This window comes from Epinephelus moara, chromosome 1 (genome assembly GCF_006386435.1).
Source record: "Epinephelus moara isolate mb chromosome 1, YSFRI_EMoa_1.0, whole genome shotgun sequence".
In the NCBI taxonomy this organism is placed as follows: domain Eukaryota; kingdom Metazoa; phylum Chordata; class Actinopteri; order Perciformes; family Serranidae; genus Epinephelus; species Epinephelus moara.
This window is the reverse complement of record NC_065506.1, coordinates 10680013-10703543: the sequence shown is the minus strand read 5'-3', so window position 1 is coordinate 10703543 and position 23531 is coordinate 10680013. Positions and strand designations below refer to the sequence as shown.

At 41.0% G+C, this 23531-nt stretch overlaps 1 protein-coding gene across 1 annotated transcript in view; it reads left to right on the top strand.

Moving 5' to 3' along the window:
• Positions 1–23531, top strand: part of adamts18 (ADAM metallopeptidase with thrombospondin type 1 motif, 18) — a 78946-nt gene that overhangs the window by 41964 nt on the left and 13451 nt on the right. The window contains exons 13-18 of the mRNA XM_050047563.1: positions 876–1048; positions 1990–2120; positions 4730–4853; positions 5181–5425; positions 15249–15369; positions 16993–17119. Of these exons, the coding sequence (XP_049903520.1) occupies positions 876–1048; positions 1990–2120; positions 4730–4853; positions 5181–5425; positions 15249–15369; positions 16993–17119 (921 nt within the window). The remainder of the gene's footprint in view (positions 1–875; positions 1049–1989; positions 2121–4729; positions 4854–5180; positions 5426–15248; positions 15370–16992; positions 17120–23531) is intronic.

The following is a 23531-nucleotide window of genomic DNA, read 5'->3' as shown; positions in this document are numbered from 1 at the left end:
CACAGAGCAGACAATCTAGATATGCCTTTTCAGGCGTGGTACAATGGACCTTTTAAAACAGCATTTTAAAATGACAATGTATTAGTGTGGATGTGGATGCTTATGAGGGACTTTGGAACTGAGTCCTTGTTTACATCAATGTTTACTAGCTTGCAGTCTTCTTCATCTTCTTCTTCACTGCCTTGCGTGTCACCTCCACTTGTTCATCAGTTGAATGGTGTGGAACTGACAGGAGTGTATTATGTTGCCCACACTGTTGTATGTTCTAGCCGATGAAAACAAAATGAAGACCCACATGTAAAAACATGGCTCCATAGCACTACAAGTGTTCAAAAACTCCACAGGGTACCTTTAATCATACAAATGTATCTTCATATTTGAACTGAAGGAAGTAGTGTATGTGTAGTACAGGCACAAGTACAGTTCTGCACAGCATATGTGCATTGTTAACAGACAGTGTTGTGGTACTCGTGATCGTACTTGGTCTCAAGAGTGTACTCAAGACAACTTTTTGAAGGTCTTGATCTTGTCTCGAACTTGACGGCATCTTTACAGGAGTTTGTCTCGGTTGCATGTGAGGGACTCGCACTGGTCTGGTCTTGCTCTTGACTCGATTTCATCCCTTCAAAGTTTTGGTCTCATCTTGGTCTTGGTACACTCTGGTCTCAGCCATAGCTTGGTCTTGGTTTAGGTGGTCTTGACTACAACCCTGCTTATTGATACAAAGGTAGAAGAGTTGAAATGAAACAAAGAGGATATTTCACATCTGTAAATGTTTTTTCTTTGTCTCTCTTCTTCTTCTCCTTCTTCTTTTTATTCTACTACTACTACTTCTCTGTCTTGTCTTGTCTTGTCTTGTCTTGTCTTCCACCCAGGCCACAGAACAATGGTAAATTTTGTTCAGGCTCCAGCCGTCTCAACCAGCTGTGTAACACTCGGCCGTGCCCTCTTAACGCTGTGGACTTCCGGGCCCAGCAGTGCGCTGAGTACAACAGCAAGCCCTTCAGGGGCTGGTACTACAAGTGGAAGCCCTACACCAAAGTGGATGGTAAGGTGATCAGTTGATATAACCCAACAATGTACAAAGTCTGTTTAGTCCTGTGGTGAGTTTATGTTTAATGCATAATTTGCTGTGAGGATGTTTTGGACGTTTATAAAGACATCTTTACTGTATTATTGGCACATAATGCACAGGAAAAGAAATCTCATTGTTCAAAGAACATAGCACAGCTAAATACACAGCTAAATTGCAGATTGCTTAGGGCAAGCTTTTTCTTGTCTTAATTCTGTAGATCTTTTCATTCTTTGCTCTGCTTGTCCTAATCTTTTTTTTTTTTTTTTATAAAGTGTTTCTGTAATGCCAACCTCTATTTACTGCTGCAATGATTAGGGCCAAAAAGCTGGAGGAAACGATCATTCTGTGTAATGTGCATGGGAGACATGTAGCCACCTGCACCCCCTGACACAGTGGGGATAGATTTAAAAAAGAAGCCTACGGGCCAGCTTTGTTACACAGAGCGAGGGAGAAAGGGAGAGAGAGAGTGCAATGAAGGAGAGTAGCGCGTTTGGCCGTCGTCCCGGACCTGTTTAAGCTGTTGATGAATGGGAGGTGATGTAGAGAGGAACAGATTCTGAACTGCCTTCTGGGACCTTGGGCCAAGTCACCTTCACCGTCATTTATTTTAATCAAAGACGGCTGTAGAGACTTGTCTGTGATAACTGATCTGAACCACAAAGTAAACCTGTAGCCCCACATGAATACCCCTGGGTGCATTCATAGTCAGTTTCCATCTTTTCCAATTCAGCCTCAGTAGGAGCTGTACATAGTGTGTGTGTAACAGGTTGCAGTACAGTAGCCACGGTAACTTTACCTTCACCAGGTCATAGAAGAACTCTGGTGAATCAGTAACATTAAGAGTCATCCCCACAACAATTTGCACTTTTCACTGTAATAGTGTTACTGACTGCATTTGTATGCTCTGTGTGCAGATGAAGACATCTGTAAGCTATACTGCATTGCAGAAGACTTTGACTTCTTCTTCGCCATGTCCAGCAAGGTCAAAGATGGCACCTCCTGCTCCGACCACAAAGGAGATGTCTGCATAGATGGAGTGTGTGAGGTACATTATCTGTATGGATTCACTGTGCTGCACAGTAAAACTTTCCTCATGGACATTATTTTTCCTTGTGGCAGACAAATGTTATGTGACATCAGATTTGACATGATGGTACATAGAAAACTGGTGATGCTTATATATGCATGCATCGTCTTATTGCCTTTACTCCTTAGATATTGTATACCAGAGAGTACTGAGGTTCATTACAAATCTTAAGGAACCCACTCACCACTGCTCCCTGTATGCTAGGGTTGGCTGGCCTGCATTGTCCATCTGTGGACTTCATCACTTGCATGACCTTATTTATAAGGCAAATTGTAACTTGCTACTTTTTTACTTATGTAAATTTATCCATCTGAAAAATGTTGGAAGCTACCGTCTACACACTTTGACATATTCGGCAGACCCACTCTTACTATCTGTCTCCAAAAAGGGCTTTGAGGTATGCTGCCCCTGAGGCTTGGAATCTTTTGCAGACTGATTTGGGTCTTGGGGAGCTGGTCTCTCTTAAGTGTTTTCAAAAGTAGATTTAAGGAGGAAGGTGCATCAGGTCATAGATGCTTTCACTAAATATTTGCCTCTATGTGATCCAGGGGTCCATTCCAGAAAGCAGGTTTAACAAACTGTGTGTCTAACCCTGAACTCTGAGTTGATGAACGGTGAGATGGAAAACTGAGGTTTTCGGTTCCAGAACAGCTGATCAGTCAGGTCAATAAACTCTGTGTATGTTCCCTGAGTTAGACTTGTGCTTGGTGAATTAAAAAAAGCTACCATCAATGGAGCTTCAATACTATGATTAAGCATAGCAACAGGTATATAAAAGGCATAGCCTCCATTTTAATCCAGTGGACACAGGGCTATTAATGCATGTATATGCAGACTGTGCATATTTAGCTTAAAAAAAGAGCCTGAGTCAGAGCGAGGAAAAGTTTCATGTTGTCCATTAATTCATCATTAGGCCAAAGCCAACATTAAATTTTAAATAAATTTGTTCAGCTTTATCTGATAGGGACAAAACACAGGGGCCAGAAACTGAAAATTAAAACTATAGCTAAAGGTTTTAAAAACATATAAATCAAAGACATGGAGACATGATTGTAGCTCACAATCTGATCCAGTGATGATGTGGTTTCTATTTTGCAATTGAAAAGATGTCAAGGTTGAAATATGGTAGATTTTAAAGTTTCGACATCTATTTGGATCTCTGGCTCAACAGCATTCATCGGCTTTATTTCAGCTACTTCAACAAATGTAGCTTAAAATTAAACATTGTCACTGAAATGCTGTTAAAACATGTTCAGTTTATGACTATACACAGTCGATTTCACAAACTCAGTTTCAAACTACATTCTGCAGCTGCACAACAACCCTGCTCATTCAGAAATATTAATATATAATCTCCACTATTAGAGGAATTATCTTCCATCAGTGTGACCAATCAAATGATGAACGGTAACTTAAGATATTTCTTAATAACAAACAGCTATCCAACCAGGATTTGGATTCTGACACACAGTAAGCTGCAATATGCGCTTTGATACGGACTGAATCAGTGAGGAAATAAACAGCATGTCTGGTTGTGTCAGAGGGAGGAGACAGAGAGAGACTCAGGGTTTGTTGAAGAAAACCTGCCAGCGAGCAGGTCAGGTTCACAGAGTTACTACAGTAACTGACTCAGGGTTAAAGTTATCTGTCTTTCTGGAATGGGAAAAAAAAACAAAGTTTCCCTCATCTTAGGGTTAATAAATTTAGGGTTTTCACTAAACCTGCTTTCAGGAATACACCTCTGGATATGCTGACCTGATTCAGTTCTTTTTAAAAAAAAATAAATTTACTGTTATATATCACGGTGTGGATGTCCAGGCTTTGCAGTTGCAACACCTGCCTCACAAAGAAGGCAAACGTTGGAAAAAGTTCAAATGTTTATTAAATCTTATGCAGCCAATTCCTTGACCTACTGCAGTGCAAACATGATTGCAGTGGACATTTTGGGTGTGTTCACTTTCAGTTTTACTTAAGAGATTTAGATAATTGGGTTAAACTGGGGATTTGTGTAAAACCTGTCTAGTTGTCGAAAGCATTCATGTTGCTTGCCTTACTTGCAGCCCTTTAAGGAGCAGTTCTTGCCAATATGTCATCTAATGGCTTTTAGCATGCACAAAGGCATAATAGTAAAAAAGGTTGTTGTTTTTCTCAGCAGGAATTGACCTCAGTATGTTCAATGCTGAAGAAAAATGCGTGCAAGCAGGTATTAAAAACCTGGCTAATGAACTGTTATGGGGTTCCAGTATTTTGACAGTTTTTTGGTATTTCTTAGAACCAAATAACTATAATTTCTCCATTTGACTGCATATCAATCTTTTCCCTATTCTTCATCTAATTTTAAGAGTAATGCTGCATCCATATTGTGATTCATATTGTAATCCAGGTCCAGGTGCAATAGTTACATAAAACACCCAATTTAAAACCAATGCAATAACAGTTACCCCCGGATTTTGGAAATTTTTAGTTTATTCCTCACAATCCTAGTTCTGTCCACACTGATGCAGTGTGTGTGTGTGTGTGTGTGTGTGTGTGTGTGTGTGTGTGTGTGTGTGTGTGTGTGTGTGCAGGCAGTAGGCTGTGACCAGATACTGGGCTCCAAGGCCTCTCTGGATGCCTGTGGAATCTGCAAGGGAGACAACTCCACTTGCAAGTTCTTCAAGGGCCAATACACCCTTCAACACAGGGCTAACGGTAAGCTTGTCTTTGTTTGTAGGCTGTCTGTGCATGTTAGCAAGAATAAACTGAGTCCTTCTGCAAGGACAAAGGGAGATTTAAGCGGACAAACAAGAACATTGAAAAACCATATAATCCCACTTCATAATGGACGGATTCACTTCATCCCTGTGCAGTAATACACATGGACCAGAGATAAAGTTGATGATGAGGTAAAGCAGAGATGATGGTGTTTGCGTGTTTGGATAGCTGGATTATGATTAAACATGACATAAGAATTAGAGAACAGCAAATATCTAGTCATGATTCAGCCTTGACTTTCCTTCCTTCCCTGTTTTTTCCCAGAGTATTACTCCATGGTGACAGTCCCAGCTGGAGCACGAAGCATTCGCATTCAGGAAATGGAGGTCTCCACCAGCTACCTGGCTGTCCGCTCCTTGAAGAGGAAGTACTACCTGACCGGGGACTGGACTGTGGACTGGCCAGGGAAGTTCCACTTTGGTGGGACTGTGTTTGACTACCAGCGCTCTTTCAACAAGCCGGAGAGCCTTTATGCCGCTGGACCTACTAATGAGACGCTGGTGTTTGAAGTAAGCCGCCGCTGCCGGGTGATGTCCGTTTGTGGCAATTGACAGTGACAGGGTCCCTGGCAGAGCTGCAGCGCCTCTTTTTTTTCTTCTTCTTACGTCTGGATATGAATAGGCTTAGATGGAAAAAAAGAGGTTTGGGTGGTAGGGAAAAAAGGGGTGGTTGTAACTGTCTGTAATGCTTCTGTGGGGGATTAATTGTGTTTGGTGATTGGTTACGTCAGGGATGATCTGGGGATGGGTGGGTGGCATGGAAGACTCAGAAGAATCTTCAGCTTTTAGGGCCTTAAAACAGTCGATCCTGTGCAGAGCTGTCTTCTGTGTGAGTGAAAGAAAGAGAACAAAAGGATTAAAAGCAGCAGAAGAAGACATATCTAGGATTAATTAAAATCAAAGCCAACAGTTTAAATGGTTGTTTCACCCAGAGCACACTGTCAATGTTAGTTTAAGACAGAAAGCTCAATAATCACCACCTCTCCTCAATCTGTGCCACCCAGGGGCAAATTTAGGACTGTACAGTATATGAAATTAAAGCACTTTTAAAAACCACTTTGCATTCTGTATGAGCACAGTCAAAACATGTCAGTGCATGGTCAGATACAAGTTAGGGGTTAGGGGTTAGGCTAAGGGTAAGTGAGAAAATATGTTTTGTGTAAATTTGTTTAACCAATCCTTAAAGCATCAATATAATGACAAGGACAATAAAGCAGACAGGGAAAAGGGAGATGTGGCGCAATTAGTCTAAATCAGCCTTTGTGCCACTTTCACTATTCAGCTCAGTCTCACATGGCAGAAGCCTGCCTCTTGTTTATACGCAGTACAGTTTCTTGGTACTGCTGGCTCCAGTGTCACACAGTCACGTGTTTGTCCACATACACATACTCAAAGCCATGGATGTGGCCCCCATGTCCACTGATCTCAAAAGTGCTTTGTTGCAGCCATGTGATTTGCGGCTAATAGAGCGAGAAAAATCCCTAAGTCAACTGCCCGTTAAGAGGCGGGGATGAAAAGTATAAAATCAGATGGTTGCTTGAAGTGAGATGTTCTGCATAGCATAGGAGGTGATTTATGAGCTGGTGGTTCCCTTTTTTTTTTTTTTTTTTTGCCCCACATTTGTAATCAGTGGTGTGTCAGAAACCAGAGCTTGGAAGGGAGGGCGAGTCTTTACCCGTCCTGAAGCAGCAGAATGTGATGCTGGACAGGCGTATCCTCCTGAGAGCAAAACTAATATTCCACAAGTGGCCGAGTCATTATCCATATGACTTAAGTGAATGGTGCTGGGATGTGTGGGATGTTCTTCTCACATAACTTTGTCAGCAAAAGCATTTATTTTCTCTTGAACTCTGAACCTTAGGCGTGGAAACAGAAGTGGAAACCAGGTGAAGGGAAGAGTTTTTTCCCCCTTCCAACATGGGTGAAGTGGTAGTCATGTAAAAGCTAGTCTCAACTCAGTCCCTTGGGCTACTGAAATCCTGTGGTTGAAGCAGGAATGAGTGGCCTGTGAATCCAGGAGGAACACCAGTGTGAAATTTCTAAAGTGCTTGGCTGGTCACTTGTTTGGCCATCAGGAAATGTCTGAATGTTTTTGTAGTTATTTTAGAAAAGAGACTTTTGTTTGTGGGCAGTTTAGAGGAGTAGCTGCTGTAGTTGGCGTTTGAACAGCCCATTGTTGTTTCCTTTGGCAAGATGAATGCTTGCAGACATGCAGACTAGTAACAACAATCTAATATTGTCATTCCCAGAAGAGGTTGCAAGATAGATTTTATGATTTTTCTTAGCAACTTCTACTTGAGCAATTTTTGCATTCTGGAATGCCACAATTTTGCTTTCACTGAGCATGGTTAGATGTAGGGATAATTCAGTTTTTATTTTTAATTTTTTAAAAAGGAAACTTATTTTTAGCACTCTGGCGGATTGGCTGTAGGGATGGAAATGTCAGCATTTCTGACAGTTGGTCGATCCAGCACTTTGGTCCAGACTGAAATATCTCAACCGCTCTTGTATGGATTGCCATGAAATTTTGTACAAACATTCATGGTGCCCAGAGGATGAATCCTAATGACTTTGGAGAGCCACTGACTTTTCACTTATGCTGAGAAATATCTCAACACCTACTGGGTGGATAAGCACAACGTTTTGTACAAACATTTATGCTTCCCAGACCTCTTTGGTTTATAATGAAGTAACTGCAAAACAAATGACATTCCCGTCTGCCTTGGCTGAACTTTGTGGGTAATGCTGATTAATGAGTGGTAGCATGCTAATACACTAAAGAAAGATGAATAACAAGAACCACTGTACCTAAGTGCAGTCTCACAGAGCCTCGAGCATAGCTGTAGACTTACTTGTACGTTCGGCCTTTGTACCTATTGGTAATGAGACTGTTGTCACCCAGGTAATTGCTGAGTTCGGGGAACATGATGACAGAGCTAGAATCTCAGATGGGGCACAAAACACGAGCAGTGTTTTTATCAAGAAGCTAAGAGGTTAGTCAGGCTTACGTGGAAGAGGAATCCAAAGCAAACAGTATAATTGTCTGTTATAAATACCAAGTGTGCAGACCACTTTCTGTTTCACGTTTGACCTGCAGGACTTTGTTGTACATGCACACAGGTCTCTGTGAGAGATCATTAGGGACAATCTCGGTTGCACTCTCTTTTGGTTTTACTTACAAAATCAAGTGGTTTAGATAATTGGGCCAAACTAACTGTGGGTTTGTTCACAACCATCTGATTGTCAGACCATTTGTATGTCTTGCCCTGTCATACTTCATGGTACTAAAGTCACCACATTCCCACCACTTACTTTGTGGTCATTGCATTCCCACCATTTAGTTTGCAGAGTACAGAAAGAGTGACCCAAGACCTAAGTTTAAATAGTTCTAAATATTCTTTAAAGCAGAGACTTTACTAAGTCTGACAGTGCTCCTCCTGCTTGTCTGTGTGTCCCAGTCATACATCTGTCCAGCAGCGTGCTCAGCGGTAGCATGCTGCGGATCTGCAGATGACACGAGCATAATCTCTATAAGTATGTCCTGTAATTACAAAAAGGAGAAAGAGGTTGATAGAGACAGAAGGATAGGGAGAGGGGGAGAGTGAGATTAAAAGATTAAGAATTCTGCAATTGAACTCTTTGGATGTGAGAAGTTAAGGTCAGGGCAAAGAGACTTTAACTGCAAATGAAAAGAGCCAAATGAAGGAAAGCGAGTCAGGTTTTTTTTTTTCCATTGCTGATCTTCATCTGTTTCACACATTCTACTTAACTGGCGCTGTCACAGAGAAAGTGAGAGAGAACATGGGGGAGGGTAAAGGCACCGATCACTCACAGACCCTTACTCAGCTTGAACCACTCAGAGAAAAAAAACATACTGAGGAGTGTGAGCGCAAACTGTGACAAGGTGTTCACATCTGTACAGCTGCTCAGCTGGTGGGGAGACCTAGCTAACAAGAGCAGGAGGAACATATGGCTGAGGTCTCAGTGGATACCAAGGAGGATTATTCCCCCTAAACTGACATTCTTGTGGTATGGTGAGGCGAGGTCATGCCAGTCCAGGGCAAAGCACTGTGAGTCCACAAGTGAGATTGATATCTGTGTCTGCTGCATTCTAATTCATCATCATCTCATCTGACTTGATGAGTGGTGTGGTGGTCGCGCTGTGAAAACCAAGACACTCTGTGGTCTGATGTAGGAAGATAGACTCCCATCAATCATGCAACGTGAGGTTGGCAGGCACATTATCCTGAAACTTTGCTTCAAGAAATATATGTTTCTTTCAATATATACAGGACTTTTCTATGAACCAAAATAACACAAGTAAATACATGTAACCATATAAGAAAAAATAGCCATTCAGGGGAAGCCAGTATTTGCTCCAACTTTGACCCTCCCGAAAACAGGATAACTTAAGTCAAGTGTGCACAGCATATAACTATTTCACCACCATGTTAAACCATGTTGAAAAAGAAACTTTAAATGTCTTATTTTTATTCCACAGCAAGAATTTAGAATTATTCTAAATACAAATGCACATTTGAAAAACATGGCTATTTCGATCTGTCAAACTTATAAGCCTTTTTTAGTTAAGGTCAGATTTTTAAACTGTTTTTCCATTAATCAATTTACAACTAATTGACTTCGGTTTCATCTAGCCTCAGCAACATCGTCCTTGCCTGAGGAGTTTTTTATGCGCACTGAATATCACTACAAAGTGCGAGGAGCTCTCTCGGGACATCACAGGTTCTGGGAGTAAAGGTCCCATTAACTCATCCCAAAGACAATGTTATGTGGCTCATGGCTGAAGCATATCTGAAGCTTGGACAGGCATGAACTTGCTCAGTTAAAGTTAAAGTTAAGTCCCAAAGACTAACAACTGCATAAGAAAACATCTGGTTCTTTGACAAAAAAGTCAAAGACACAGGAGCATTTTGGCAAGAAACTACTGTGGTGTTAAGAAAACAGATAATACAGCCTGCAGCTATAGTTTCCAACTGCAATCACAAAGCAGTGAATACAGCTCTTATTCACACCTCTGACTGGTGTCTTTTCCATTGAAACAACACTGAGAATCATTGGCAATGTAGTATTTAGAAATGGTCACCATGCCAAACTGATAATAATGAAAACTGGTGCAATGACCTAAGTTATAGGACTGTAATATTGTGACTTCTATGTTAAGTAGAAGAAGAACGGGGATATACTGTAGTATAGGGAAAAACATATTGTTCATTGTTAATTTTTAGCTTGAAACTAGACCAGAACGTTCCTGAAAAGGAGGTTCAAGTTCAGGGTTCAGTTATTGTAATTCTGCATCACAGAGTTGCACGACAGAATGCAAATTGTACTGTAGTCCCTTCATGCTACACAAGAAATTTTTTTCTGGTGTAGTACAGTGTTGAAGAGTCTTACAGCCTGGGAAAAGAAGAAAGTCTGTGGTCTCGTGGTACAACAGCAGATACTCCTGTATCGCTAGCCAGATGGCAGCATGGTGAACAGGCTATTGTTAGAGTGGGTATTGTCTTTTAGTATTCTTTGGGCCCTTCGCAGGCACCTCAATGAGATCACTGATGTTTGGTAGATGGGAACCAATGATGTTGATTCTGTTTCATCAAATTATTAATTTGCATGTAAACTCTAAGTGACAGAGGTTACTGTTGCACTCTTTCTCTACATGCAATTCCTATTGAAAGTAGTTTGTGTTGTCAGATCAGATAAAGCTCATTTATTTGCTGGCGGTAGAGCTTTAGTAGATTTATATGTGTTGTCATTAATATCAAGGCAGTATTTTGCTGCTGCTGTTATTTGCTTTGACTACCAAAGTGTTCACAGGGTCAGTGTGAGTTCTGTCCATGAAGTGGGAGCAAGCGTGAAGTCATTGTTGCTATTGCGGCTGATTTGCTGAAAGTTGTGGGATTTTGGTTTTATTTATTTATATTTTTCTTATTGGTTCAGGTGTTTAGTTGTCAGTCAGGGGATGAGCGTTGGCGGCAGTTGTCCTAGACTGAATAACCGGAGAGGAGACAGGTTTGGATATGTCTGAAATTATTATTTAAAAGTTAGCGTCTCTTCTCCGAGACAATGTTAACGCTGTGGTTGGTTGGGTGTATTCAACATTGCGAATGGCTTAGGAAAGAAAGATCAGTTATTTAGAAAGCTTCAAGGCTTCAATGTTGTGTAGGTCCTCTATTAAAGGGATTAAAAAAAAATCCTGCTGAATGTTGTTTTTATAGCTGCTGGTTCACATTATTGGTTGTTGTTTGGCGAAGGAGCAGGAATGTTGGTGAGAGTTGGTTTGCTTGGATAAGCACAAAGTCCTGGTGTGGTTAGTGGTGGTAGTTGCTTCATGGCAGTGGGTTTGGGTTTGGTTTGGGTGGTTAGCATCAGCAAAAGGATTGTGGGTGTTAAAGTGTCGCCGGTTCCTATGCAGTTTAAAAGAGGCCAGGGCCACAATTTCAATATTTTAGGCTAGACACCCTCAAGTTTAGGCGGTGCACAGTCTGAGACAGTGAGTGTGCAAATGTTAAACCTCAGTTTGACTTGTGGATGTTGGCCATTACAGAGGGTAAGAGAGGAAGAACAGTAGCACTCTGATAAGACTGAATGAAGTTTTGCATTTAACTGGGAGACATATTAGACAGAACTTTTTTAAAGATTTGGTTTAACCTGGTTTAAGCCGAGGTTTATTTATTAAAGAGCAGGGAAAAAGCATTGACTATAAAAAGATCAGGACCTGGGTAGCTAGCAGCTGATGGTGATGTATGATGGCTATGTATTGGAAAATAATGGACTCCATTAGAGACAGTTCTTTAAGTGTCAGCATGATGTGAAATTATGCAAACCTTTGGCTCCAGTGTCTGTTACCAGTGCTTGTTGGTCAAATCTGTGTCTGCACTTGGTTTCAGAGTTAACTTAAGTGATTCTCTTATCAGTGCAGAATAATATGCACAGCAGGTTTTAGCATGCAGGCCTAATTCAGTGTGATTAAACTAAAGCTTTGGCTGACTTTTGAATGACACCCCTGCAGAAAAAAAAGATAACATAAGCAGGCAAGCTTGTTTGGGTGCAGGGGTTTTTAAAGTCTGACATGTGCGCCCCTCTGCAGTCAAAATCACAAAAACTATGGCCCCCACCCCACCCAAAAATACCTCAAACTACACTTCATGCTTTGGGGGATGTAAACAGGAAGTATACTGTTGCCATGGATTCAGTGAGTTGCCTACAGCTTGAGCTTTGTATTCTGAGTCTATTTTTGATGGAATGTTGTCAAATTGGCACCATTGAAAGTAGGCCAAATTAGCTATAAGCAGCTCCTGTTGGCAGTGTGCCCATGGATGTGCAGACAACTATCACTGAATTACTCTGACATTGACAAAAACTTAAAAATATGAGGATTTCCTTTTTTTTCTGAGCAGACTTATGGATGTTTATTTAAGATGATTATATCCACAAAAAAGTGGAAGTCACACCAAACCTAAAATCAGGTATTATGTCTGAGTTAAGACTCAAAGACAGAGTGCGAGAGTTTTGACTCAAATTGCGGCAATCAAACAACTATTGTTGGTGAGCTGGCCAAATTAGCACACCAAACTACAATATCTAACTCCACTGGTATGCACCTGTCTCTTTCACCTCAGGAAGTATCTTTTCCTCACATTTATTGCATTCTCCCAGCTGTTCACACGTCTGTATATTGTACCAACATATCTAGATGTGTTTGTTTAACATTAGAGAGCTTCTCGCTCCTCTCCACATAAACATAATCTCCTTTTGCCTCCTGTCTGGAGCTTGGCCGACCATACACATGGAACAGTTAACATGCAGCAGAAGGTTATTGGTCCAGTCAGTGGATGCGCCCCAGGACTGTTGAATGTGGATCGGACCCAGGAGGTGCTTGGCTCTCTTAAGTTGGATGGTTGATGGTAGATTCCTCTAGCTTTAGGATATACCCCAAAGAAAATACACTTGTCAAAGTCCATTATTGCAGATACTGATAGACTTGATATGTTTTTCAGGCACTGGAATGGCTGTTGACAGTTTGGACTTAATTCAATTTGCCAAATGGATTAAAGATTAATACCCACCCAACCTGAACTAAACCGAGGTGGGCTGTAAAAGAAACATAACTATACTGAACACAGTCCAGTGCAGTGTTTTCAAATGGTTTAAAATGACACACTATGAGCTGACTATGTAAATGTGCCTCTAACAAAATTCTTCACCATGGCAGTTGAATCCTCACGGGGTTGCTTTAATGATAGCCTGATGCTTCTCCTGTAATGGTTATGTCTGCTTTCATTCTTCTGTTAGTCTTTGCCTGAGTTGAATGTCCAAATAAATCTCCAGTACAGACAAAGGTAACTCAGAATCACCAGCCAGAGTAAAGGATGTGGCAAAAAAAGAGCTAACTCTTGAAAGAAAGTGGAAATTGTCCCTCATATGTGCTCTGTACTGGCCAAATAAAATGACCTTATAATAGTGTGGTCAGCCAGTTTGGACTAGAGAGGAAACAAAGCGCTCCTTAATGTTTCTGGAACCTTCTGGTTAGTGGGTAGTAGATCTAACAGCTCAGTGGGACCTAAATGGCTAAATTGAGCTGCCACGTTGTCAGTGGTCTTACCTTTAGTCTCTTGTACTGGAATCCATAACAGATGGGTCTTTTGTTTCTGTTCTCCTTTCATGAACCTTTTTTTTATACAGTGTAGCACTTACTGTATAGATTTTTGGACTTCTACCAAAATACAAAGGAAAATAATGTGACATATTTGTTACAGATTGGCTCAGTAAGAGCGTATACATCATACTCTATATAGGGGAAGACAGTTTATGTTTGCTGTTGACCTGGTTAGTTTGAAATTACAGTACACCAATCAGTCTGGAAGTCAGAGATAATGTGAATCTCGTGCTGAAATTATTCATTTATTAATTGAAAAACATTTGCTGTTTCCAGCTTCTCAAATGTGAAGATCTATCATTTTAATTGACATATACAGGGTTCCCACAGCTTAAGGCAAGTTATATTTAAGATATTTTTTAAGACATATTTTTTAAATGCCCTTCAACATGAAATTTAAGGCGTCTGGGAACATTGCCTGGAATTGGTCCCTTACTCCCTCATTTGATTTGTATAATTGGTGTTTTGTCACTGTGTTCAGACACCACACTACCTATGTTTTCTATGTAGGTGTACACCTGAATGCTGCTGACCCTGGCACTGGTATCAGAGACGGGGGAATAGGCGTGGCGGAGATGATGGTAGAACAGAATTGGAAAATACTTGTTGGCGAGTTCTCTTGGCGATTTTATGTTTCTCACTCTGCATGTGGGATTGCACTGCCTTGAGTCCCATTGTGCAGAGTTGGAAAAACTTTTGCATTGAGTGCAGTGTCTCGTATGCATTGCCACATACTGGTTTCAGCCATGCAGAGAAATCTTGCTGAAATAGACAGTTTTCATTGAATTGCAATTGCAATTCCCCATGTCGTTCAGGGTACAGTGACAGCTAGCTAGCAGACAGTGGATCCTCTGCTTTGAGCATCCCAGCCAGAAAAAAAATATGAGTTTTGTTGGTTACACTCTCCTGTCCTGTGTGATGTTTAATGCAAGAAGCATTTGGTAAATTATATAGAAAAAATAGATGCTACCAATTATTTTGAGATTTTACAATAGAACCTAAAAATAAATAATAAAAATAAAACAATTCCAAAAATTGCACTTCCCATGTCTTAGCATTTTTTAGACTTTTGAAAGATTTTTTAAAAATATGTTAAAGCAAATTATGGTTTTATTTTTGGATTAATAAATTAAATGCCTTTAAGACTTTTTAAGAATCTGCAGGAGCACTGCATATTTTAGTTTCGGTCTGTCAGTCAGGCAAAATAAGCAATTTGAAGATGCCACCTTGCAACAGTTGTGAAGGACAATTATTATTTCCTAACATCTTATAAATCAAACAATACATTGTGACAGAAAATGATAAGAAGCTAACTGGTAATGATTAGTTAATAATTAATTAGTTGCAGCTGGCTGAGAAGATGAGCGATTAAGAACACTGACGACCACCAAGGCAATGCTCTCTCTGTTATTGTTGACCCTTGATATGTGTGAACATGATGTGTTTCCCTGTATACTGGCAGCCTGGACATTTGGATGAGGAAGATTCCTTGTTTAAACCTGTAAAGCAGATGGGAAAAAGTGGATGTAGTGGTTAAAATTTGATGTTGATGAAACAGGGTGATGCTCAGTGTGCTTTCCCCCAGATGAAAAAGGTTAAAAGACAAACTATATTCAAACATGTGACAACTTACTGACTCACTGTTTTCTTTCCTGACAGATTCTCCTACAAGGAAAGAACCCGGGTGTGGTGTGGGAGTACACGCTGCCTCGCACTGAGAGGAAACCCGACTACAGCTGGGGTGTGGTGCGCTCTGACTGCTCTGCTCCCTGTGCTGGAGGTGAGACTGTGTGTTGTATGTTGGCCTGTATGTGTTTATTTTAGGGATGAAACTAGAAGAACTTTGTGTGTGTTCATGTATCGTGTGCAAAAATTGACCGGTTGCTAAACTCCTCCCTTGAATGGCAGTTACCAGTCACTGCATAGCAATTGTAACTTGGCATGGTAGGCCAACAAAGCTTTGGATTTGTCCACACGTTAAAGCAGTGTATTTGGGGCTGTAACGAGAGCGATACTTGGTATTTAGAGAGTTTGGAGGGTGTTATTTTGTAGTCTATCCAAAACCAAAAACTAGGAGCGAAAGAGTAAGGAATGGATTAAACAGGGTGTTTAACTGCTGTAATGTAAGCCAGTGTTACCTGAGATAGAGGAACAAACACATTGACTATTCCTCATCTTTAAAGCTTTTCCTCTTACAGCATAAAAAATGAAAACACACTGTTAAAACATACAAACAAGTACAATATGCAGTGGTCAAGTAGGTTTACTTAGCATGAAACATTTCTGATCTATAGTTTTTTCTTTGTAAAAAAAAAAAATGCTGTTTCCTCAACTGGTAAAAATGCTACCTCTTTGCCAGAACCATGCAGCTTCAGCCTCTGACTTTTAGCACAATTTTATGTATGTAGCTGTCAAGTCCATATTTAAGACCACTTTAACAAGATTCATGGAAAGTAGCATCTTCAAACAAGCTATGGATCATGGATTATCTTGTTAATTTGCTTGCTAGGGTGGTACGGTGGTGGAGTGGTTAGCATTGTTGCCTCACAGAAAGAGGGTTACGGATTCAAACACGCTGGCAGGCTGGGGCCTTTCTGTACAGATTTTGCATGTAGTCCCATGTCAGCGTGGGTTTTTCTAGTTTCGTCTTCCTCCCACAGTCCAGAGAGTTTGCAGGTTAGGTTAATTAGTGAATCTCAAAGGAGGGAGACACTATTCAGTGTGGCAACAAACACCTGTTTGCACACAATGCCCCTATTTTCTCCCATCATACGCATTTAGATTACGCAATGAGTCTGCATTGTTAAATAACCCCTGGATTCCACCAAGTGCAGCTACGCAACCTTCCAGTGGAAGATTCAGTTTAAAGTGGTATAAAAGATCTGAAATGTCTTAAAGTGAACTTGTTTGAGGATGTAGACAACCTGATAAAAAAACAGGTTGAAAAAAGTGTGTGTTCATGTGTGTATTCTATGTGCACGTGTCAGATTTTATCTGTGTGTTTGTGTATGTTGTATCTGCCTCTTGTGTGTGTGTTTGAGTGTGTTTTTGTATTGTGCACTATTCCTGGAGTAGAATGTGGTTCAGGAAGTGTGTTAAGGCTAATGAAAAGCACCTTTGTCAACTGAGAAGTTCAGACTCTGTTGGTCCCAAAAGACTCACAGCAATCCCCTGCTCACTTGTCAGTGGACGGCTGTGTGTGTGTGTGTGTTCTTACTATGGTCCTTGTAGTTCCACATTCAGAGGCTGCAGCCGCTCACAGACAGGCTTGACTTAAGAGAGATTTTGATCCATGACAGTTACAAAACTGAACTGTTCATATTTCCATGTTGTAGGCATGAATGCTGAAGTTGTCAAACTGTATCCAAGAACTACATCAACTCTCTCGCTCTTTTTCTATCAGGTCGTATCTCGACCAAGGCAATCTGTCTGCAGGACCAGAAGGTTCAGGTCAACTCCACCATGTGTAATCCTCACACCAAACCAACACTGGGCTCCCATCTCTGCAACACACAGCCCTGCCCTGCATAGTAAGTGCTGCTGTGTGTGTGTTTGGGGGGTCAAGGCATTTCTTCATGTACAGTTGGCTGTGGGATATGTGGTATGTGTCTTTATGTTGCCAAATTTTCAGGAACCTTAGGCGCTGTTTTTATTACAGGCACACACATACTCACACAAACACACACACACACACACACACACACACACACTGTGGTTGAGCAGTCTAGAGATTGCCTGTGGTCCATTTGCTGTGGTCGGCCACCACTCTGCTCAGCCTGTGTTCTTCTCCTCTCTCTGTCCTCCTCCCTTCTTTGCCCGCTCTCTAATTTTTTATTTTCTCATTTTCCTATTTGAAAAAACACATGAAAGCCCTCCCTATCTGCTGTCTTTTTGCATCAGTCTTTACTTATCCATTGCAGTGTTTTCTCCAGCTGTATGTCAACCTGCATATTGAGTGGATTTTAATCACTCTGACTTGACAGAATCATATAATGTCTGTTTTTTATCCTCATGTCTGTGACAAGTGGACCATTTCGCTTAATCTGAACTGTCTGAACCTGGCAAGTGATAACCAGTAGAGGAACCGAAACCTAGAACGAACAAAATATATTTTGAATAATACAAGAAATTATCACAGTCAAGAACATCCTATTTAAGAATGCATTATTTTAAGTACACTTGTTCAAAGTAAACTGAACCCTGTGCTCCCAGCTGTGGCTTCAGCTGAGGTCAGAAAACAGGCCTGTAGCAGAACCACTGAGGTCACCAGGGTCATGTTTTATTTCTGGGATTCTATGACATGAGACAGAGTTCACATTCTGCAATTACAGACATGCTGGATGTGATCACAGAATGCTGGATTTTTAAGGCTGATTCTGACATTTTTCTGCCTCCACACAGGCGACAGCTGCGGCCGGAGGCACTATGTTTTCGGGTTGTCTGTCCATTAATCCATCATGTTCTCACATCACATACACAGCGTGATATTTCAAGAATATCTTGAGGGAATTTCTTCAAATTTGGCACAAACGTCCACACGAACTCAAGGACAATCTGATTAGAATTTGGTGGTCATAGATCAAGGTCACTTTTGACAGCTCAAAACATGTTTTTGGCCATAACTCGAGACTTCAAAGGCTAATTATGATAAAACTTCAGAGTGATGACATTTTATAACTATGTTGTTACATTCAACTTCGATGTGACATCGTAATATTCTGCAAAGACACTTCTGAATTAGTGACACTAATCCTTGGTATCCACCTTGAAACTGTGCTGATTCTATAGATCTTCCAAGCTGCCAGGTTGAAGATGTGTGTGAAGCATCCACATTTTAGAATTTGCAGCTTCTTTGCTGTAACATCTGTATTTGAAGGATTGTAAACTCTCATGGCAACAAATGAGTCTGGAAAGAGATGGTTCACAGAGGCATACAACTGCGAGTCGGCGATAACTAGGCATAGTTAGTAGTGTAGAGAAGGCTTTGAAACAACTTTGAGACAATAATGTAGGAAGATTAACGTCAGAGAAAATAAAATTGATCAGTTAAATTAATAAATAAAATATGAAATATACTGAACACACATTTAAACACACACTTGTTTGTTGCCCCCATTTTCCACAGGTTTAAGTTAATGATCTAAGAATTTTCTCAAAGAGAAGATGTAGATATATTTCTCAAATTAGTTAAAATCAGAGGATGGTTGGATGTACTGCCAAATTCAGGGAAACAACATTGGAGACATCTTATGGTTGAGAAATGAACATTCATAAAGCTGCACATTTTAGAGTGGCCTTTTGTTGTGACCATTCCACCTGTGTACTATGATGTTGTTTGTCAGCATCTTATGCCACACCTGTCAAGTGGATAGGTGATCTGTGCTCACTTACATGGAGTTTTAGAAGATCAAAATTTGACACATAAAAAAGTCTTAGATCTTAAAGTCACACCTGTGAAAAATGGGAGCAAAAACACAGTTGCATTGAATTTTTGTTTAATGTATGTGTCTCCAGACATTCCCATCAGCTGCACGTTATGTTCAGTGTTAATTACCCAATGTTAGCCTGTTAAAACGCCCACCTGGGATATGAGCATGGTGAACATTTTACAGAATAGTTTTTACAGAATAGTTTTTTCTTCTCTAAGAATTTGGTATTTATAAAATTCTGGCCCAGGCCCTGTCAGAGACATCTCATTCCAGTATAACCCCTTGACACAAGGTTCAACCAATTGGCTGACTGTTTTTGTCATGAAGTAAATACAGGATGATGTTTCCAAGTCTGGATTGGACCTTTCCCTTTAGCGAACACTTGAGAATAAGAAAGAGAGAGGCAAATGAAGAAAGACAAGGCTAAAAAGAGGGAGGGAGACATCAAAGCCAACTCAGACTGATTGTTGCTTTCAGTGCACATCGTCCCTCTCAAAAATTCTCAGAGCGTCCTGACTCAGTAGCAAAATCATGCCCATGTTTTATCTGCGTTGTCTAGACATCGTGCTTAATGGCATGCATTTTTAAAAGAGACTGAGCATTCGGGGACCAGTGCAGAAAGCAAAGGAGGAAACCAGGCTAAAGTGCAGTGGAGTAACAAGTTGAAACAGCACTGAATAAATGGCCTCGCTCCTATGTAGGCCTTTGGCTGAGGGAACTGGAGCTAGCTTGATTTACAGCGCTGCTCCAAAGAACAGGCAGGGAACCGTGTCTTGGGTTCAGAGAGAGTACACACACACACAGTCACTCACACACACACTCACAGGGCGGCATGCACAGTTACAGTTCATATGCAGACACATTTTCCAATGTGTGACGCTGAAATAATGTATTTTGGATCCAAAGCGTGAGGTAAAAATAAAAATACAGGCTGCTTCTGTGTGATGTTAATGCGGTTGTCATTTTGTCCACCATTAGCCATGCCACAACAAGTCCAGACTGAACTTTCTCCTGTGTCAGGGGTTGAACAAGCCAGACAGCTATCGGTTACACCTCCAACATACAGCCTCTGTTTCTCACTAAGTTTCCCACCACCCGAGAGGGCATTTCCTGCGCCTAATCTCGGGCATACCATTTCTCTTATCTCGGCGAAAGGTATTAAACAGCCTTGTTGCGTGTCCCGACCTCCCCCCTTTGTTTGAGCGAAGAAAATGGTATAGCCCAGATAAATAACATCCGTGTGGTTTGTCCATTCAGGAGTATAAAGCAGTGTTTGACACCCATGGATCTTATTATACAGTAGCTGACACCATTTCTCAGCTGGTTGTGTGTATGGGCCAATTTATGGGTGCTGCACAGGAAGAAAGTTGAGTTGAGTGAGCAGCATGAAAGCTTTAATGACTGCATTAAGACCTCCAGGATGTATGGGCATGCATTCAAGAGCCCAGCAGAGAAAAGAAAAATTGACAATGAGGTGAGATGCATGTGCGCTCTGTGTGCGGGTGTGTGTCTGACAGGAGGGGGAATGTAAAAGTGCCTGCTTATCTCTGCAGCGTGGATCTCGGGTGCTGACAGGCCTATCCATGTTTTATTGTGCAGAGACGGCAGAATTCCCACGGGGCCCGGCCAGTCTAGCCATGCAGAGTCAGTCAAACCCCCCCACCCACCCTCATCACCCTCTCCCCTTCTCTCCCATCCACCCCCTTTTTGCTTTAGACCTGCTCTAAACCTTCACTCCCCATATTGCTGTCAGGGAAAACTGGGATTTTCAGCCGTGGTGTAGCAGCAGTTTCTGAACATAAAAAAAGGATGCAAGGAGAATTTTAAGAAGCCACTTCAATCTACCAGCCCAGTGTGCAGTTAGGAAGAGATATGCTCATATGTCAGTCTTTTTTTTTTTCATTTTCTCCACAGCAGAGCCCCATCCCCACCTCCTTACCTTTCCATTTTCTCTTCCTCTGTAGTTCCACCTCCGTGTTTGAAGTTTTTTTGCCCTTTCTCTTGGCAGAGGCCGTCTGTAGAGTCACTTACCAAAGGTTGGGGATTTCTCTGTGCATCACAGAGCGGCATATGTAGACAGATCAAAGTAAGACATGTTGTACCTGTGCCAGAAGAGATGAGTACAAAAATAGAGACAACATATGTAGATACTGACTAGGGCCTGTATTTATCAACTTTATGTTTACTTTACATTACACTGAACTTATATGTGAAATCATTTTATAAACATAAGTGATTTTTTTAAGTTGAAATTAATGTCTTCATTAACAACTAACGTGAAATTAACCACAGTCAAAAATATCCATAAGGTATAAAAATATAGACTTGATTTATTAATTAAGAGGAAATTGGCCGAAATGGAAACATAATGAAGACCAAACTGGAGGAAGAAAAACATTTTGGTGCTGGTAAACAAGGTCAGAGAGAAGATGCATGGAAATCTAGGTTGTATAAAAAACTGTATGTAGCCCCTGTGACGTCACCAAAAGGTTGGTAGACTCCTGTTTTGAAGTCTCAACTTTGGCATTTTGTCTGTCACCATCTTGTATTTTTGGAGTCAGAATTGACCATATTTGGATATTTTTATTTTTATTTTTATTTTACTAGCGGAAAACAGGTTTAAATCCTTATTGGAAAAACTGAATATCCAACACCTTACTGTACTTTCACACCAAAAGCGACCAGAGCTTCCAAAGCGGTGGAAGTCATTCATTTTCAATGAGAGCCCGGCGACTTGGGTGACTTGGGTGACTTGGGTGACCTGGTCGTCAGCCATGCATCTTGGGCGACCTGAGCGGGTCCGGAGGGAAGTTAAAACTTGTTTAACTTTATGGTAATGAGCTCTGACGCGGTTCGGCGTCAACCAGTCAGAATGCTGACGTGCTTCAATGAAGCAGGTCCCAGAGAACAAGCCATGTAACTTACAGCACACTTGTTCTGACAATGGATATCGAGAAGTTTATTACTTGCATTCACTCCCACTCAGTCCTTTATAATGTGTCACTGTTTGGTTACATAGACCAAAATAAAAAGAATGAGGCTTGGGACTGCGTCGCGGAGGTAGTTGGTTGGTCTAGTGAGTTTTAAAGTGTGTAATGTTAGTAATAGAGGAGAGAATTGCAGGCTAATGTTGACACGTAGCATGCAAGTTTTCTGTGCTTGGTTTGAATGGGATGACATATGTTTTCTGTTTTCACTGACCAAACATAACTTTCTGTAGGCCAACTATGAGCTTGTTGACTGGACAACAGCAAGCAGCAACTACGCTGCTTTGAAGCCAGGAGTCCGCTTTGCGGCTCCTTTAAATTGACAAGCATGATCGAATGTTCAATGATTCACGTGATGAGCGACTAGAGCAACCAAAGCTGCCACAAATATTTTTGACAGTCATGCTTCTTGGGCGTCTGTGACAGACTTTGCCTCTTTGGAAGCTTCTGGTTTGAACGTACAGTTAGAGGATCTTGTAGTACAAGAACTGAATAACACTTACAATTAACTGTTTAGAACAGAAAACACACTGAAATGGAGACGGCTATGCCTTTACTCTGAATCTGGGGTTTCAACATGTCTATGTTACCTAACCAGCGTTGATGCCGTGGTAGCACCTGTCACTCAAAGTGGCCACATCTTTATTAAAAATAACTTTAAGCCTCATCCCCTGTGCAGTTGTCATGAAGGAGGCAATTAGCTTTAGACACCAAAATCCATTGGAGGAACTGTTGTTTTTGGCATTTCCGCATTGGCTTCATTTTTCAGCCATGGGGGTTGCTGCTTGATGGAAATTAATTTCAAACCAAATTGAGTGCCATGTTTTTCATTTTGTCTGCACCCATGTCAAATTCTAGTTAAGAAATAACATGAAAAGGGGCGCTGGTGGCTTAGTGGTAGAGCAGGCGCCCCATGTACAAGGCTGTTGCCGCAGCGGCCCGGGTTCGACTCCAGCCTGTGGCCCTTTGCTGCATGTCACTCACTCTCTCTCTCTCCCCCCTTCACGCTCATCTGTCCTATCCATTAAAGGCTTAAAAATGCCTGAAAAAATATCTTGAACAAAACAAAACAAAGAAATAACATGAAAATAAAATCATAAAAATCAGTTGTGATAATCTACCAAACATCTGTTTTGAGCTCAAAAAAATAGCTTTTGTTATTTTGTGTTAAATATAGTATTCAATTGTCCCAGTAAGTCCTGATGGTGTGCAAGCCATGTACAATACTAGGACCCTGAAACTGAAACAGCTAAAATAAATTCCGCCATCCTTATTTTTATTCTTTACACGTGCTTTTCTCCACTGTGACATTTCAAAATGTCTTCTGTAAAAAACGCCTGTTGGACTACTCTTAATATCCACAGAAACTTTCAATGAGCTCTACAGCAACATTACCAAATACTAATGCTGTAGAGGACTAAAAGAAAGGAATGCAAATGTCAGAGTCTGATGGGACCACTGGGTGACCATATTGGAGTGAAATGCTGAGAAAATAAAAAAATAGGAGGGAGATGGAAAAGATGTTT